Below are 18467 nucleotides of genomic sequence, written 5' to 3'. Positions count from 1 at the left end.
AATAAATTGTTGAACAAACTTTTTAAATTCCATACACAGTGTATGTTATACGAAAACGAAATCATTCAGCATCAGGCCATCCCAAAATAATTGTCTGTTTGCCGTAACACCGACTCAAGTTTTCAGGATGAGTCGGTAGGTAGGTAGAAATTTCTTTTAGCAAAATATGGGCATAAAAAAAAACTAATTTATGACCTTTTTTACATGGTAACGATATCAGAAATCTGCATTGTGCACGGGAAATTTGTCTTATAGCCTAAATTTCAAGAATAATTCTGAAATTATAACTTCGTCCAGAGTGTCATCTCTGTTCAAAATGAAACAGCACATTAGTATATATGCGTGCTTTTACAATACCAGCTCGATATAGTCACTAAGAATGAATGGCAGCTTATTGGGACACTGCCAGTTTCCTTGAAAACTTAAACTAGGTCACACATCAAGGCATGTTTTCACACGATGCACACTTGACTTCAAACATACGCAGCTCATACATTGGCAGTGGGTGGGTCAGTCGGTCGGCCGTTTTTTTCAAAAACGAAATTTATTTCAATGAATCCTAGAAAAAAGTTTTCACTCGGTACCTTTGAAGTCGGGCCGGTCGGGTTACAGCAAACAGACCATTAATTTGGGATGGCCTCAGTGGTTTATGCTGTACGGAGCATGTCTATTTGTGACAGAGTCTATTTACGTGCGTATAATGCTGCGATAAGATTGTTTCATTTCTCAGTTTCATAAAGTTTACTTGGTTCAACTATTAAAGTTTACTTTTTTAAACCCTTAACATGATGTGTTTCTATCACTCTTTAAGGGATTTCCTATCTTTCCAAACAAATTTTCTGCAAAAAATGTCATGGAAATGATCTAATTAAGACCTCGGTGGCAGATTCAGATGGGAATAATATATAATTTATTTTTCATCCTTATGTCATGCAAGATACAATATAGGAGTAAAACATAGTTTTTACAGACATAAGATGAGGGACAGTGCGAGCCTAGGGCTGTACTTATCATTACTAAGGCACTGTGCCCACGTGCATTACGTGCAAGGTGCAATACAAATTGATATAAATAGATATAAATGTTACTTTATAATATATGAATATCGATAACATTATAATATTCATCCATATTCATAATAATAGGAAGGATTATAATACTTAATAATAATAATAATAATAATGATAATATTTATAATAATAATAATGATAATAATAATAGTAATAATTATGATATAATAATGTTAGAAAACAGATGAAGATCAATAGGAATAAAGGCAATGATAACAATAATAATAGTAAAAATAATAGTAAATGTAATAAATAATAATAATAATAATAAATATGGATTTGTATAGCGCAGCTTTCCATGTTAAAAAACAAAGTTCAATTGCGCTCCAGGGAATAGTATTGGCAGAATAGGTTTGTTTTGATATGAGATTTGAACTGGTAAGTGTAGATTCTCTTGAGTCGATGAACTGATTCCAGAGTCTAGGTGCGTGGGATGAGAAGGCTCTGCCGCCAAATATAGATAAGCTGAATGATGGTTCTGACAGTTTGAATTGGTTACATGATCGAAGTGTTCTCCTTGGGGTATACACAGTGATTAGATCAGCAATATAGGCCGGTGCTATTCCGGTAAGAGCTCTGAATACTAGCAGTAGTGTTTTGAAGTCAATTCTTGCTTTTACTGGTAGCCAGTCTAACTGCATGAGCGCGGGAGTTATATGCTCTCGTTTTGGGGTGCGCAAAACTAATCGTGCTGCACAGTTTTGTAATTTCTGTAAGCTTCCACACAAGTCACTGGTTATTCCAGCCAGAAGGCTATTACAGTTGTCCAGCCTAGACAAGACAAGAGCTTGGACAAGTGCCTTGGTAGCATTTCTATTCAGATTCTTTCTAGCTAATCCAATGTTACGAATGTGAAAATATCCGCTTTTCAAAACAGATTTCACATGTGCACTCATAGACATTTCATGATCGAACATAACACCGGGATTGCAGATCGGCGACTTTGAAACAGGGACACAAACACCCGCGACCATGAGAGATTCAATGTCGGTAATATTGAGACGCTGCGATGTACCTAAGAGAAATACCTCAGTCTTTCCAGCATTTGCTTTGAGCAAATTGTCGGTATACCATTTATACACCGTGACCAAACACTTCTCAACATTTGACAGTTGTTGATTTACACGTGACGGATCATGGATGGATTTAATTGCCTTGTACACTTGGTTGTCATCTCTAAATCCATGTCTATCAATATCAAATGATTTTATCAGTTCACCCAGAGGAAGCACATAGATAAGAAAGAGTAAGGGGCCCAACTCTGAGCCTTGTGGTACCCCACACTTTAACTAGTATGAATCAGAGGCATGGCCGTTAACAGTAACATTCAATGTCCTGTGGGTGAGGTACGACTTGAACCATTGGGGTGCTCTTCCATTGATGCCTAGGTAATGTTTGATGCGAGAGAGTAACACAGTGTGATCTACCGTATCAAATGCCGCACTAAGATCGAGTAGTATCAGTATCACAATTGAACCCTGATCGATGAGGGTAGGAATGTCATCTTGCACCTTGAGCAAAGCTGTCTCTGTGCTATGCCTTGGTTTATAGGCTGATTGCAAGACATCGTGAAGATGGTTACGATCCATGTACTCACGCAGTCGACTGGCTACAACTCTCTCGAGAACCTTAGACACAAATGAGAGATTACTGTATGTAAATGAGAGATTACTGTATGTAAATGTACTAGTATATTAGTAATAGACAAGGAGAATCACAGTACAATATTTATGGATTAGCTCATTAATAACTATTCAGCTTCAGATTCTTGATATTAGATACAAGAGATGATAGGCTTTTAGCATTTCTCAACTTGATTGGGAGGTTTTGCCAGATGACTGGAAAATTTGAGTACGATGATATTGGATTCTGGGTAGGTTTTTTCTTCTGGTATTGTATGTATGGTGTAAAGAATTAAAATTAAATAGCTTGAGAATTGGATGTGGAAGGATTTTATTTACGTATTGATAGCCAAATTTAATCAGTTCTAATTCGACAAGGTCTTCAAATTTGAGGATTTTATACTTTTTGAAAAGAGGACTAGTATGGGCGTTAAATGATGAATTATCAATGTATCTGATGGCTTTTTTCTGCAGTTTGAATAAAGTATTTACTTGGGATTTAGATAGCTTTGGGCCCCAGGCTACTGATGCATAGGTAAGGTGGGAATGTACATAGCTATGGTAGAGTAGACGTTTAGCCTATGGTAGGAAAACATTTTTTACACTACAGAGAAGAAATATGTTTTTGTTAATTTTAGAGACAAGCTGTTTCAAGTGTGGATCCTAGTTGAGTTGGTCTTCAATTGTTAATCCTAGGAATTTGCATGATTTAGTGGGTGTTATAGTCACTGGACCAAATCTCTAGTGGATGCCTTGTTTAGCGTTAATAAATTTGCACGGAACCAGTCAATTAACATCTTGATATCTTCGTCAATGGCTTTTTGAATTGAATCAATTTTATCATTTTCAAAAAGAATATTAGCATCATCTGCGAAAAGAATTGTTTTGGAACTTATTAGGTCATGATTAAGGTCATTAATATATATCAGAAAAAGCAAAGGACCGAGTACCGTACCCTTGGGGACACCAAATTTGATAGGTTTTAATTGAGAATCTCTACTCAGTTTATAATTAACATACATTTTTCTATTTGTAAGATAACTTTCAAACCATTTATAGCAATGACCCCTAATTCCATAATGGGAAAGCTTAAAGAGAAGGTGACTAACATCAAGGGAATCAAACGATTTTGACAATCTAAAAAAAATGCGAGAGATGTTTTGTTATTTTCTATATTTTTTAGTATGGCGCCTAAAAATTCATTAATAGCGTCGCGTGTTGAATGGTTTGGTCTAAACCCATACTGGCTCGTATAGATTATATTATTCTTGACTAAGAAAGAATAAAGCCTAGAATGTACGAGTTGCTCAGGGATTTTGGAGAAAACTGGCAGCAGCGAGATTGGTCTGTAATAAGAAAAAAGATCTTTGTTGTTGTTTTTAAATATAGGGATAACCTTCGCTATTTTCATATCATCAGGGAAAATTCCTTCCTCGAGAGATTTATTCATTATTAGGGTTAATGGTTTGAGAATGTTTTGCTTCACTTTTTTAACTATTAAAATATTGATATTGTCGTGACCAGAACTGAGTTTCTTGGGCAGAGATTTGATTAATAAATCGATTTCCTGTTCATTTGTTGGGCTAAGAAACATTGAGTTAGGGTTTTGGTTTGGTGAATAACTAGTATAGTCTCTGTTCGATTTGGGAATCTCATTTGTTAATCTTTCTCCAATATTACAGAAATAATCATTAAAGCCATTTGAAATCATCATTGGATCAGATGTCACGTTGCCGTTAATTATAAAGCTATTAGTTGTCACTGAAGTTTTATCTCGGTTTTTCCCAATAGCTGTGTTCATAAATTGCCAGAGTTTTTTAGAATTATTTTTAAACATGGTTAATTTGTTTGAATAGTAATCAAGTTTTTGTTGTCTTTTGATATAGTTCAGATTGTTTCTATATAGGACATATTACTTATATTTCTGGTCATTTTTATTTAGATAAATACAATTCTTACATAGTTTATCACATTTCCGTGACGATTTTAGAATGGATGGCGTCATCCATTCTTCTCTAATGTGATTTCTAGCTTTAACTTTCATTACAGGCGCTACATCATCCACTATATTACTGAGTTTATTGATAAAATAAGAGAAACTTTCATTGGCAAGATAGGTTACGCTTGGTGGTTTCAGTGCTTTCTCGATACTTGGTAATTCCTCTTATTGATACTATACAAGGTAAATGATCCGAAATATGAGTGGTCAAAACTGCACTAGTGGCCCGTGAACAGAGATTTGGTGATAAATAGATATTATCAATCAAGGTAGCACTTGAGTGAGTAATTCTAGTTGGTCTCAAGATAGAAGGAAACAAATTGCTATTTAGGTTACAGTCTAAAAATTTGGATGTTTCTTTATGAGAATTAATCTTAATATAATCTAAATTTTGATCCATTCCAAGAATAATGTCACTTTTTTCCTTTTTGATTGTTTTAAGTAAGTTATCAAAGATTGAGATAAAGTCATTCACAGTGGTGCCAGGTACTCTATAGATTTCACCAATAATCAAATTGTTTTGAAAGGATTTGCTCTTCCTGATCTCAATGAAACAAGATTCGTATTTGCCTTCCTCATAAAAGTTTAGGTCGGTCCGCGTTCTGAATGATAAAGTATTTTTCACAAAAAGTGCAACTCCCCCTCTAGTTAAGTTTTCACGGTGTTCTTCATACAATGAGTATCCTGGTAAAATATGTTTGAGCATTATGATCAGTAAGGAATGTTTCACAGAGCCTAATTACATGTAGTTCAATATTTTGATGCCTAAAGTTTTCAATTAACATTTTCAAATTATCAATCTTACTTGGGAGACTATGTATGTTACACTGTAGAATGTTAAATGTAGAAATTTTTCACTGTTAACTAAATCAGAAAAATTATCCGGTTCAAAAAACACATAGGCCCTATTCAAAGAAATTGGATTAGTTTAATAAGTTTGAGCTGAAAAAAAAACCAAAACAAATAAATAAGAAAATAAAAATAAAATAAAATAATTATGATGATAATGTTTATATAAGGATACCAGAAAGGTAAGGAATAAATTGCGATATCCTTTCACACTAAAGCGACATCACAACGAGTGATGGCAAATGATCAAGTTAATGTATTGAGAATATCCCCACTAAGTTAAATACCTAATGGCATAGAAAAACAAGTAATAAAGAATGCCTAGGTATAATGTCAGGCATTTTAACCAGTAGATTTATCAACATGAAAATTAACTTTAATAAATTATTTGACGCCTGCGAAAAAATGTAGAATTTCTGGGATAAGCTAATGTGGAGTTGCAAATTTGAAATCGAAGTTTTAAGAAATTTGGGGAATTATGAGATTTGGCGATTGGGTAGATGATCCAGTCTTCGACTGTTCTAAAAAAAAAATTGTCAACTTGTGACCGATTTCGATTCACTTTTGCCTCTAAGCTGGTCTGCAACTTCATTGCCTCCATGGTTGAAGAAAGAGCTCTTCTGATGTCTGCTTCATCATGACTTCGAGCATATCGTGTAGCCAGCCGGTCCGGTCGACCGGGATCCCGGTTTGGCTGTCACTCGATATCCTAGACTTGAGTCTGGGTTGAAGTAGACATTGTCATTTAAATAACTTATTCATGTTATTCTGTATGAATTACCCGTGTGTCTTGTATTTTGTATTTTCTTAGTTTAAAATTTGTAACTTTATTGAATTTGGGAATTTTATCCCGGAATTTCAATGAAATAAGGATCAATAAAGTATTGAATTGAATTGTCACCTTACACACATGCCATCAGTGACAGTTATGCTATTATAAATTGCTAATCTCATGAAACCTGCATACCTCTAATATCGAACATATTTTCTAAAACATTTGAATATTGAAATTATATGTTTACACGTTTTTATATAGACCGCTTGTAGCCGCCGATGAAATTCACGCCGGCCCTACTCAGATCGTAGATAGCTTCGTCATTCCACTAGCATCCCCATGTCAGGGTCTGACTTTTATATCAGACTTCCAAATCGTGTATACATCCGCCATTTAACCGAATAATCCGATTTACTTATCATTTCTATTTATGCCTGACGCTCCTGATATAATCATACATCCTTTACTATTACAATACGTCTTCTCATGATATTCAATGCAATATAACATTTCGACGTTCAAATATAGGTCATTATATAATCATAGGGAGCCATTCTACATCTTTATCAATAATATTTTGCCAAATGGCTTGTATGTGTACACATAAACCTGTGACGTTTTGCACATCGATTTACGGTTGTCGTTTGTAAAATGACGCTGAATGGTTAGCATTGTTTAGGTTTCATAATGGTAACGTTTTATAAGGCGTCAAAAAACTGATATAACTAATTCTAATATAGCATAATCTAAGTAGTAAATAGAAAATAGTAAATCGAGCTGGGAGAGCATATATATATATATATATATACATATATATATATATATATATATATATATATATATATATACAAACCATGTATAAATCTCCTAGGTTATGCAACAAGCACGTGCTCCTGTCGCAATGTATTTCCCTATGCCGTTTAGAAAACACAACGGCAATATTTTTCTGGGCACTTTTTCTACCAGCAACTAATAAGACGTCTCAGTACCTAGAAATTGTATAAAATTGCACTGAAATAAATATTTTTAAACCCTTGTTTTGTCTGCATGGATACTGCCCTTTTTAATGTTCATGGATTCGTTCTGTTCCTAGATCTAGCATATTTGAAATATGAAATTGAAGTACAGGTCATTTATAATTTGTGAAGCTGCTGCATCAACCCCATGGGGCTCTTGTCTGTTTGATAGAATTTGTTGTAAATTGTAATTTCTTGTGACCTGATATCCGCCAATTGACAATTGCTTGATTCAATGGAATCTTTTTTTTCCAGGTTTGATTACAACAGATTTTTTGGTGGAAAAATTAGTCGACATATCAGCTTCACTGAAAAACTTGATATACGCCCCTACATGAGCCATAAGCAGGTTGGTTACTCCACATTAATATTTGTATCAAATCTAATTAGATTTTACAATTGCTTTTTTTCCTGCATGCAGCCTTCTGTACTACTTCTCCACTGTACTTCAGTTGAGCCCCTTTGGCTTAGGGTCCAAACTAAATCTTAGTCATGCATAATCCTCAATACCTCATTTTTTTACTTAAGTGTATGTCATATTTCAGATTTATTGAGAGTTCCTATGAAATGCCAAAAGTTTAAACAACCAAAATCTATATTTTTTCAATATTTTTCTATGTGTCATACCTTTTATTTTACCCAGTTGTTTATTTCTGTCGACCCGAATTTTGAGAAAAATTTCATTCAATTCAATTCAAAATTGACTTTTGGTGAGGTCTGTTTGTAGTGCAGTCCTTGAGTGTCTAAATAATCCAGTCCATTTAGCTGATGCGGCTAAGATGGCCCTTTAGCTCACTTGGGTCCCAGCGGTCTATTGCATTCACTTTTCGTCATTCCAATTTTCGTTCATTCATTTTGGGAAGAAGCTTCAATGTTATGTCTTTATATTTGGTTTATACATGTATCTACCCTAGACACATCTTCAGCCTGTAAACTGGCCCCGTCAGGATCGAGATGGCTGATTGGCAGTACATTTTTGAATTTTCCAAGATTGGGTTGATCGGACTCAAGTTGGCCTGTGACATTTTTTTGTGCCACTAAATGTCAATTTTGGCCTGAATTCAGAGTCCTGTAGCTTCCTAATGGTTTGGCATTTTTCATTTCCAATTGTGGTGAGTATTCTATGAAAAGGGGTATTGAATACATCGGGTATTTTTTATCAGTTCCATTGCCAATAAATCAAAATGTTCTTGGCTAGAAAGATCACCTTTGGTTTCCACAGGTATTACTCTAGTGTGTTTAACCGGCAGGAGCAGGATAAACCCTAGGACCCAGTTCCACAGTTGTGAGTTAGAGTTAACTCTGAGTTAAAGTTTGTTCATTTTCAATGTTTTAACTCGGAGTCAAATCTTAACTCACGACTGTGGAACTGGACCCAGAGTTTTTAATGTATATATTTTATCCAAGATGGCTGTCACAGTCATATTGTAACCTATTTTTGTGACATGAAACTTAGTGTCAAGAACATGTATACTATTACAATTTCACAGTCCCTGCATGACCCTCAATCACTAGCTGAGGGGGAGTCATTTCATGTATCTAGCTTCTAGTTCATCTAGTTTTGCTTTTTCAGGTCAAATTAGTGTTGTTATTCTTAGATTTATTAATTCTATAACAATCACGACGGATGAAATTCAATGCATGCCGTGTTCTTTGGGCTTTATGTATATGTCCCTGTTTTGTTACTAAGTCTAGATATGTTATCATTTCAGGGTGAGCCAGTGTTGTATCATCTGTATGCTGTACTAGTGCACTCGGGGAGCAGCTGTAATTCTGGTCATTATTACTGTTACATAAAGGCTCCGAATCAAGCTTGGTACTGCATGAATGATTCAAATGTGAGTTTTTAGGCCAGCCGTAGGCTGAGCCTATTACTATACAAATGGGGCAAATTTAAATGACATGGTTTCCAGAGCTATGGCCCTCTGACTGCCACTGAGCATATATTCATACATTTCATTCATTGAAGCATTATCTATTCTCCAAAATACTACAAAGCTTAATTTTGAAAAAGGGGCTCGTTAAAATTTATATCAATTATAATAAATCAGTAGGTGTTCATGTGAACCCGTGGTATCGTCTACTGTTTTACTTCTCGGTTTTATTATGGACTTTCGCTTTAGCGAAGTCCATTTTGTAATCGCATATGAAACTTTCTTGCTTTGGTGCAAAATAACTTTAAAATGAGGCTTAGTTTCTCTTCGGAACTTTCAAAACATTCAATGCAGTGTTAAATCTCTTATCCAATTGAATTTCATCGGAATCCGTTGCTTATTCATTAATTTAGTTATTCATTTGTTGTTATAACTACGTTTCGTTTCGAAAGAACACATGCCCTTTTACGTATATTCATGCTTCATACACATGCTAGACACAGACTCGCTGCAGTGTGGTGTATTGATCTGCGCATGTATATGAAAAGTGCGCCTCGCGCCTGGCCTAGTTAAAGTTTTCTTGGAAGCTGCAAATGATTCAACTGCCAGGGTTTGTCGCGGGCACCCGTGAAAAGCAGTGAATTTTATAGAAGGACAGTAAAATTGGGAAAGAGGGAAGTGAATCTGGAAAATTGATCAATTTACGAAAATAAATTGTCTAACTTAAACAAACTTCGTACAAAGTGTATGAAATAAAGGATATCATTACACCATGAATGTGGAGAGTGTCTATTTGAGTCAGTGGGGAAAACCCCTTACCATGTATATTCATGCTGAATCATCATGCAGTTGTGTGTGATGGAGATCGTATCAATAGACAGATTTTCATTAAAACTTCTTGATTCAATCAAGGGGGGACATCTTAGGCTTTTTTGACGCCTTATAAAACGTTACCATTATGAAACCTAAACAATGTTAACCATTCAGCGTCATTTTACAAACGACAGCCGTAAATCGATGTGCAAAACGTCACAGGTCTATGTGTACACAAACAAGCTATCTGGCAAAATATTATTGACATAGATGTAGAATGGCTTCCTGTGATTATATAATGACCTATATTTGAACGTCGAAATGTTATATTGCATTGAATATCATTAGAAGACGTATTGTAATAGTAAAGGATGTATGATTATATCAGAAGCGGCAGGCATAAATAGAAATGATAAGTAAATCGGATTATTCGGTTAAATGGCGGATGTATACACGATTTGGAAGTCTGATATAAAAGTCAGACCCTGACGTGGGCATGCCGGTGGAATGACGAAGCTATCTACGATGTGTGTAGGGCCGGCGTGAATTTCATCAGCGGCTACAAGTGGTCAATATGAAAATGTGTAAACATATAATTTCAATATTCAAACGTTTTAGAAAATATGTTTGATATTAGGAGTATGCAGGTTTCGTGAGATTAGCAATTTATAATAGCATAGCTATCATATACGGCTCCGCGTCCTCTGATGGCATGTGTATTAGGTGACAATTCAATTCAATTCTTTATTGATCCTTATTACATTAAAATTTCGGGATAAAATTCCCAAATTCAATAAATACAAGTTTTAAAATAAATTAATACAACATACATGACACACGGGTAATTCATACAGAACAACATAAGCATGTTATTTTAAATGACAATGTCTACTTCAACCCACCCAGACTCAAGACTCTAGGATATCGAGTGACAGCCATACCCGTGGCCCGGGCCGGCTCCTAGGCCACACGATATGCTCGAAGTCATGATGAAGCAGACATCAGAAGAGCTCGTTCTTCAACCATGGAGGCAATGAAGTTGCAGACCAGCTTAGAGGCATAAGTAAATGAAGTCGGTCGCAAGTTCGCGATCAATTATTGAGAATTTTCAATAAAAAAATCTAAACCACTACTAGAGTCGAAGACCCGCTGTATCATCTACCCAATCGCCAAATCTCATCATTCCCCAAATTTCTTAAAACTTCGATTTCATATTTGCAATTCCACATTAGCTTAGCCCAGAAATTATACATTTTTTTCGCAGGCGTCAAATAATTTTCTAAAATTAATTTTCTTGTTTGATTACTTGGAGCACGGATTCGCTGAAATTCTGCCAAAAGTAGGTATATTTTATAAATGACGAAGATAGGTATGCAATTCCATTCATAATTTGAGAAAATACATTTTTTAGCCCACTTGGGACAGTCCCAGCGGGCTATTGCGTTCACTTTTCGTCCGTCGTCCGTCCATAGACGGAATCCAGTTATTTTGGGAAGTTTTGAAGACGCTAAAAGGTAATGTCTTGATATTTGGTTTATACATGTATCTACCCTAGACACATCTTCAGCCCAAAAACTGGCCCTGTCAGAATCAAGATGGCCGACTGGCAGCCATTGTTGTTCGCCAAAATCTGCACTTTTTACACGTTTTTGAACTTCTTGAGGGAAATTTTGAAGACGCATTAATCAATAACCTTGATCTTTCGTATATATTTAAAACCCGCCAGGGCCCATCAGCATAACAAAAATTGGGCTGATCGGACTCAAGATAGTCGTCCTAGGACCTTTTTAAGTGCCCAAAAATGTCAATTTTGGCCCAAATTCTGAGTCCTAAAGCTTCCTACTGGTCTGCCATTTCTCATTGCAATTAATGATGGGTATTCTTTGGAAAGGGATGTTTTATACCTGAGATAGGTATTTTTTATCAGCCAATTATGACGCAATTGGCGGCCATCTTGGTGTCATTATTACTCATTCGTAGGTGGGAAAAAGTTTTTTGACATTATATTGATACCTAAGGCCACACCAAAAAAAAATCCTGTTTCTCGGGCGGGCAATCACCAAAATGGGTAGGTCGGTAGGGAATTTTTTTTTCTTTTTATAGAAAAAAAAATTTTGGGTATTCTTCTGACAGTGGGTAGGTCGCCGTAAATTATTTTTTACGGGACCAAATTTCCAGTTTAAAATATGATTAGCAGCTAGACGACCACAATAATAAAGGGAAGTTGATGTTTTTGTATTATATTTCACACTTGGAAACTGTTTATAAAAAGAAAAACATCAAAATCTTGAATAGGAGTATAACATATTGTATACGGAATTCCTGGAATTTTACAATCCAAGGTCGCCATCAATATCTGATTAGCAACGTTGTCTGAGCACACAAGTACCATATCCAGAATAGAATTGTTAAAGGGCACAATGCCCAATAAATTGTACTTTTCGTGATTAGTAAACCAAATGCTACTTTTGTATACAAATAACAACCTGAGATGTGACTGATCGAACAAAGATGACAGATTAGCTCTAAATTAGACATTTAATTATTCTTGACTTAGTTTACGTAGTTCACCTACACCCCGCAGTTGGCGCTATTTTTGACGGTATCTTTGTTATAAACACAAGCACGTGTGTGCTCACAGTGCGCAGTAGCCTATATAAAATCTCTAAAATGAACATCATTTGTTTGCTTTAATCACAGCTATATAGTACACCCACTAATATATGTTTATCATGTCATATATGACGGCACCAATATATACAATAGTATAGAATTCATTAATTCTAAAAATCTTCTGAGAGGATAAAATGACCTTTGCAATGTCTAGTGAAATGACTGAAAACAGTTAGCGTTCAACAAAGATGACGTCAGAAACACGCACCTGCACACATAAACAATAACAGTGAGCAAGTGCTGAAATTGCCGATTTAAAAGTCTTAATTCTCAGGGAAGGCTAAACTAAAATTGAAATCAGTAGCATATTTACAATTTGTGAACATATTACTTTAAAGAATAACTTTTATATGATATTCTATTTAGTGGGCATGTGCCCTTTAAATCCGATGTAATAAGATATTTTTATCATGTCGTCTCGGTGCCGACATCACGATTTCACGAAAAAGAAAAAATATTTACAAGAATGGAGAGCTTTGTAGTCGGTCGGCCACATATATATTTTTGAAAATAGTTATTTCATCCACAATTTTGAAATAGGGTCGGTAGGCAATTTTATTTTATTTCGAAAATAATTATTTGAAATGAGGAAATATCGGGTCGGTCGGGCCCGAGAAACAGGGTTTTCTTTTGGTGTGGCCTAAGCACATTTTGTTACAACAATGAATTAGAAAGTTGTAGCTTATAACGTGTTCTATGATTGTGGTGAGTTTCAAGTTCATTGGGTTTTGTATATGGCCACCAGGGGGCGTTGAATAATACAATATCTAATATAATTTAATACAATATATATTATATTTGTACCAATACATATTTTGTTACCACAATCAATTGCAAAGTTGTAGCTCATGACATCGTCTATGATTGTGGTGAGTTTTAAGAAATTAGTTATTCTATATGGTCACCAGGGGGCGTTGAATAGTAGAATAACCTAGTATTTCCTTATTATATTGGTACCTAGGCATATTTTGTTACCATGATCAATTGCAAAGTTGTAGTTCATGATATGTTCTATGATTATGGTGAGTTCAAGGTTATTGAGTTTTGAATATGGTCACCAGGGGGCGTTGAATAGTAGAATAACTTAGTATTTCCATATTAAATTGGTAACGAGGCATATTTTGTTATCACAATCAATTACAAAATCGTAGCTGCTGACATGTTTTATGATTGTGGTGAGTTTCAAGGTCATTGGTTTTTGTATATGGTCACCAGGGGGTGTTGAATATTGAAATTGTTAGATTGTTGAGCATTTGAAACCACTTCCCAAGTGGGCATGGTGTCCCTGGACCCCTAATTTTCTTGATATTTTCCGTCCTTATTTTCGGTCGGCAACAAGTCAATTTTCTTCCATCATTTGAATTCATGCCATAAATTATCAGTCCTTTTCATTTGTTCTTAAATCTCTAGAGTACCAATGTTTAATTTTGATGCTGATTAAACATACACTCATGTAAATTTAGGGAAGTCTATATTAAGAATTTCGTTTCTTGTTTTCAGATTTAAAATGTATATCATGACCGATTTCTGTGAAATTTTTTAGTTGATTTGGTTTTTCGGAGGAATATGTAGGGTTTTTTGTTACTTCACAGAAAACCCAAATGATATTCGTGTGATTATTATTATTATTTTATACCATAGATTTTTTGCTTAAAGTGCATAGGCTTTCTTACCTTACCGTTGTTTCCGATAAAACCCGTTTAATACCATTGAGCTCACTTCAATCTACAGATACTACGCCGGTATTATGATAAATCAAAGTTACAAAAGCACTGTCTGGCCGTAAACATCAAAAATTTGGCCTCATTCAATGAAGCGACATGTTTTTTCTGAGCCGTCATTCCGAAATCCAGCGGAGGCTGCTCGTCAAGCATAAATGAACAAATTTATTACGTCCGAGACTGCACATTCAGTCGCTGTCTTCAAACGGTAACTTTAACAATAACCCATTCTTCATCAGCACATATTACCCATCCACAGGCTCATTACTGAATTTTAAAAGGACTGTCGAGTCGTAGACATCGATGATTTGATGTGTATTTCAACATCGTAGTTCCGGGTATCTGCTGCGAGTTTCTCCTCACCATAAGAATCAAATCAAATACAAATAGATTTTTGGTCTTTTCCTCAAATCGCATGGATGACCTTGATATGCTAATAAGCCATGTGCTCAAACTGCAAATTCAATCAAATTTATTCTGCGAAAAAAATACCACATAAAATTCCATTTTACTTTATTGAACAAATAAAATATCAAATCCCATACAATTTTGCTTTATTGAGTTAATATCAGAAAATTCAATTCAATTCTATTCCGCATTCAAATCAATAAGACCAAGGGATAAGATTGATCTGAGGTATTTGTTTTGCCAGCACCCCGTGTGTGATACTTATGAAAACACGATTGTACTGTGTTAATTATTGGTATTGGATCTGTGCTGGTAGAGTATTTTGACAAATACAACCCACAGAATGCATCATTTGCCATTGTATGAAAAGCTGACAGGCTGGCCATAGTGTCCCTTGGTGATCTTGTTTTATTAGGCCAGCCATAGGCTGAGCCTATTACTAAAAAAATGGAGCAATTTTAAATGACATGGTTTCCAGAGCAAAGGCTCTTTGTCTGTGCAACCGAGCATATATTCGTACAAATCATTCATTAAAGCATTATCCATTCTCCAAACTCTAAATAGCTGAATTTTGAAAGAGGACCTCGTAAAAATTTATATGAGCTTTTTCGCGAATATCTGATCACAAAAATATTGGTTTTGAAAAGCCAATCCGAAAGCAAAGACTCCTCTATGATTGGCTTAGCAGTAGAAATCAGCAGGTGTTCACGTGAACCCCCGGTATCGTCTACCGTTTTACTTCCGGGTTTTATTTTAAGATCTAAAATTGTATTTCAAGTTCGATTTCTGTGAAAGCTTTAGTTGATTTGGTTTTTGGGAGGAATATTTTTATTAGCACTACAGAAAATATCATTGACCATTGTGCAAAGTCCCGGGAAAAATAGCTTTTTCTCAAATCGGGCAGATGACCTTGATATGCTAATTATCCATATGCTCAAACTACGAATTCAATCAAATTTAATTCTGCAAAAAATATCAAATCCAATTGAATTTTACTTAATTGAACAAATAAAAACATCAAATCCAATTCAATTTTGTTTTATTGAGCAAATTTCAGAAAATTCAATTCTATTTCACATTAAAATCAATAAGACCAAGGAAAATGGTTTATCTGAGTTTTGCCAGATCCAGTCGCTGTCTGTGCTACTTTTGTTTTCTACGATTGTATTGTGTAAATTACGGGTATTAGGTATTGACTGAGCTGGGAGTGTATTTTGACAAATTTAACCCACAGAATGCGTCATCATTTGCCATTTTATGAAAAGATGACCATAGTGCCCCTTGGGGCTCTTGTGTGTCTTACATGTATCTATTGGGAACAAAATATGGGAGTTCCGTTTATTATATTCCACTTGAGGAAGCCCTCAAGGGTTAATTTCATCTATCCATCCGTTTTGCCGCATTTGCAGGCGATAGTTTTACCTAAAATGTATGATTTCTTTTCAGGTTGCACCGGTTTCTCTTCAACGAGTTTTATCATCAGAAGCTTATATGCTGTTTTATATGAAAGCCACACAGATTTCACTTAGCATTAATAACAACAACAATAACCATGTGAAGTTAAAGGTATCAAATCTTTTCAACTATATGTGTATGTATGATAGGGCTTAGCCCAAAACGACATTGCAATCAAAGGGCTGTTGGTGAAGAAATTCGGTATTGGTGTAATTTGTAAGTAGTGCTGGAATTCAATGTCAAAGCACAAATGTGGCCAGGGGCTAAATCTCTGCTTAGGATCTCTGCTCTAGTAACTTCTCATTTAAGAAGGTGAGTGTGACTGGCAAATCCCTGTCATACATTTTCAAACTCGACATATGGGTGATAACCTCATGGCATATTGTTATATATCTATTGATACAGTTTAAGCGCTGGTACCAGGAAAATTTTATGGACAAATACTGTCATAGTTTTTAGCGGCTTGGCCGAAGACTATTCAGGCTTATGCTGTACCCCATGGGGTTAGTGGTGTTCTGGTATGCTTGCCTCAGATTTGTGAACACATCGACACAAATTTTTAAATTTTTAGGCCAGCCCTAGGCTGAGCCTATTACTATACAAATGGAGCGAATTTAAATGACATGGTTTCCAGAGCAAAGGCTCTTTTACTGTGCAACTGAGCATATATTCATACAAATCATTCATTAAAGCATTATCCATTCTTCAAACTCTACGTAGCTGAATTTTGAAAGAGGGCCTCGTTAGTATTTATATGAGCTTCGCGAATATCTGATCGCAAAAATATTGGTTTTGAAAAGCCAATCAGAAAGCAAAGACTCCTCTATGATTGGCTTAGCCGCAGAAATGAGCAGGTGTTCACGTGAACCCGCGGTATCGTCTATTGTTTTACTTCCAGGTTTTATTTTAAGATCTAAAATTGTATTACAAGATCGATTTCTGTCAAAGCTTTAGTTGATTTGGTTTTTGGGAGGAATGTTTTTATTAGCACTTCAGAAAATATCATTGACCATTGTGCAAATTCCGGGAAAAATAGCTTTTTCTTAAATCGGATAGATGACCTAGATATGCTAATTAGCCATGTGCTCAAACTACAAATTCAATCAAAGTTTATTCTGCAAAAACAATATCAAATCCTATTCAATTTTACTTTATTGAACAAAATAAAACATCAAATCCAATTCAATTTTGTTTTATTGAGCAAATTTCAGAAAATTCAATTCTATTCGGGATTAAAATCAATAAGACCAAGGAGAAAGATTTATCTGAGGTAATTGTTCCTGCCAGATCCAGTCGCTGTCTGTGCTACTTTTGTATTCTACATTGTGTAAGTTATTAGGTATTGACTCTGAGCTGGGAGTGTATTTTGACAAATTTAACCCACAGAGTGCATCATCATTTGCCATTTGATGAAAAGCTGACAGGCTGGCCATAGTGCCCCTTGGGGCTCTTGTTTACCAATCATCTTCAAATTTGGGCATATTGTGTATAACCAAAAAATCTCAGATAGTTGTGGTAATCGGATTCGAGATGGCCTGTAAGTGGCCATCTGCATTTCTGAAAATGCCCATTTTGACTATCAACTGATATGATATTCCATGAAGAGCTTTCGTTTTTTTCTCATGAGAATGTGAAATGGAATGGTCGGATCGAGTCCGTTATTGGGTAAATAGTTCCTGAGGTGGAGGCTTACAATACTTTAAAAGCGGTATTTGGCACCAGTATTTTACTGACTTATTTCCATGTCAATAATCGACTATCAGAAATAATGCACCCTGATAGTTGACCCTGATAGTTCTCACGCAAACAATCAACAATCAGTAACCTGATTGTCGATCAGTTCTAACGTGCGCAATTAGAAACCTAATTGTCCCAGTTCCCAGATAATCAGAAACAATTACCCTGATAGTTGACCACAAAATTACAACCACAGCATATACAACGGGGACACGTTAGGTATCGCCGCAAGTAAAAATCCTGTTGTTCACCGAACAACACCCGTAGTATCTCTACTGCTATGGATATAGTCCCATAATGCTGTATCATATAGAACTGATAATTGGATAGAAAATTGTCCGTAATGCGTCATTTGCCTGTATCCATGATCCTAGCTATGACTATCATAGCCTGTTGTATTTAGGTTCCCAAAATTGTTATGAATTATGGAAAGTTTTGAGGCTCATGAAGGGCTT

The 18467-nt window shown here is 35.4% G+C and overlaps 1 protein-coding gene across 1 annotated transcript in view; it reads left to right on the top strand.

Annotated features, from left to right (window-relative positions):
* LOC141903569 (uncharacterized) overlaps window positions 1–18467 on the top strand; it is a 122134-nt gene that overhangs the window by 45295 nt on the left and 58372 nt on the right. Inside the window, exons 9-11 of the mRNA XM_074791747.1 lie at window positions 7587–7680; window positions 9044–9169; window positions 16267–16386. Coding sequence (XP_074647848.1) covers window positions 7587–7680; window positions 9044–9169; window positions 16267–16386 — 340 coding nt within the window. The remainder of the gene's footprint in view (window positions 1–7586; window positions 7681–9043; window positions 9170–16266; window positions 16387–18467) is intronic.

Source organism: Tubulanus polymorphus, chromosome 4 (assembly GCF_964204645.1).
Source record: "Tubulanus polymorphus chromosome 4, tnTubPoly1.2, whole genome shotgun sequence".
Classification (NCBI taxonomy): domain Eukaryota; kingdom Metazoa; phylum Nemertea; class Palaeonemertea; order Tubulaniformes; family Tubulanidae; genus Tubulanus; species Tubulanus polymorphus.
This window is presented reverse-complemented; position numbering and strand designations above follow the sequence as displayed.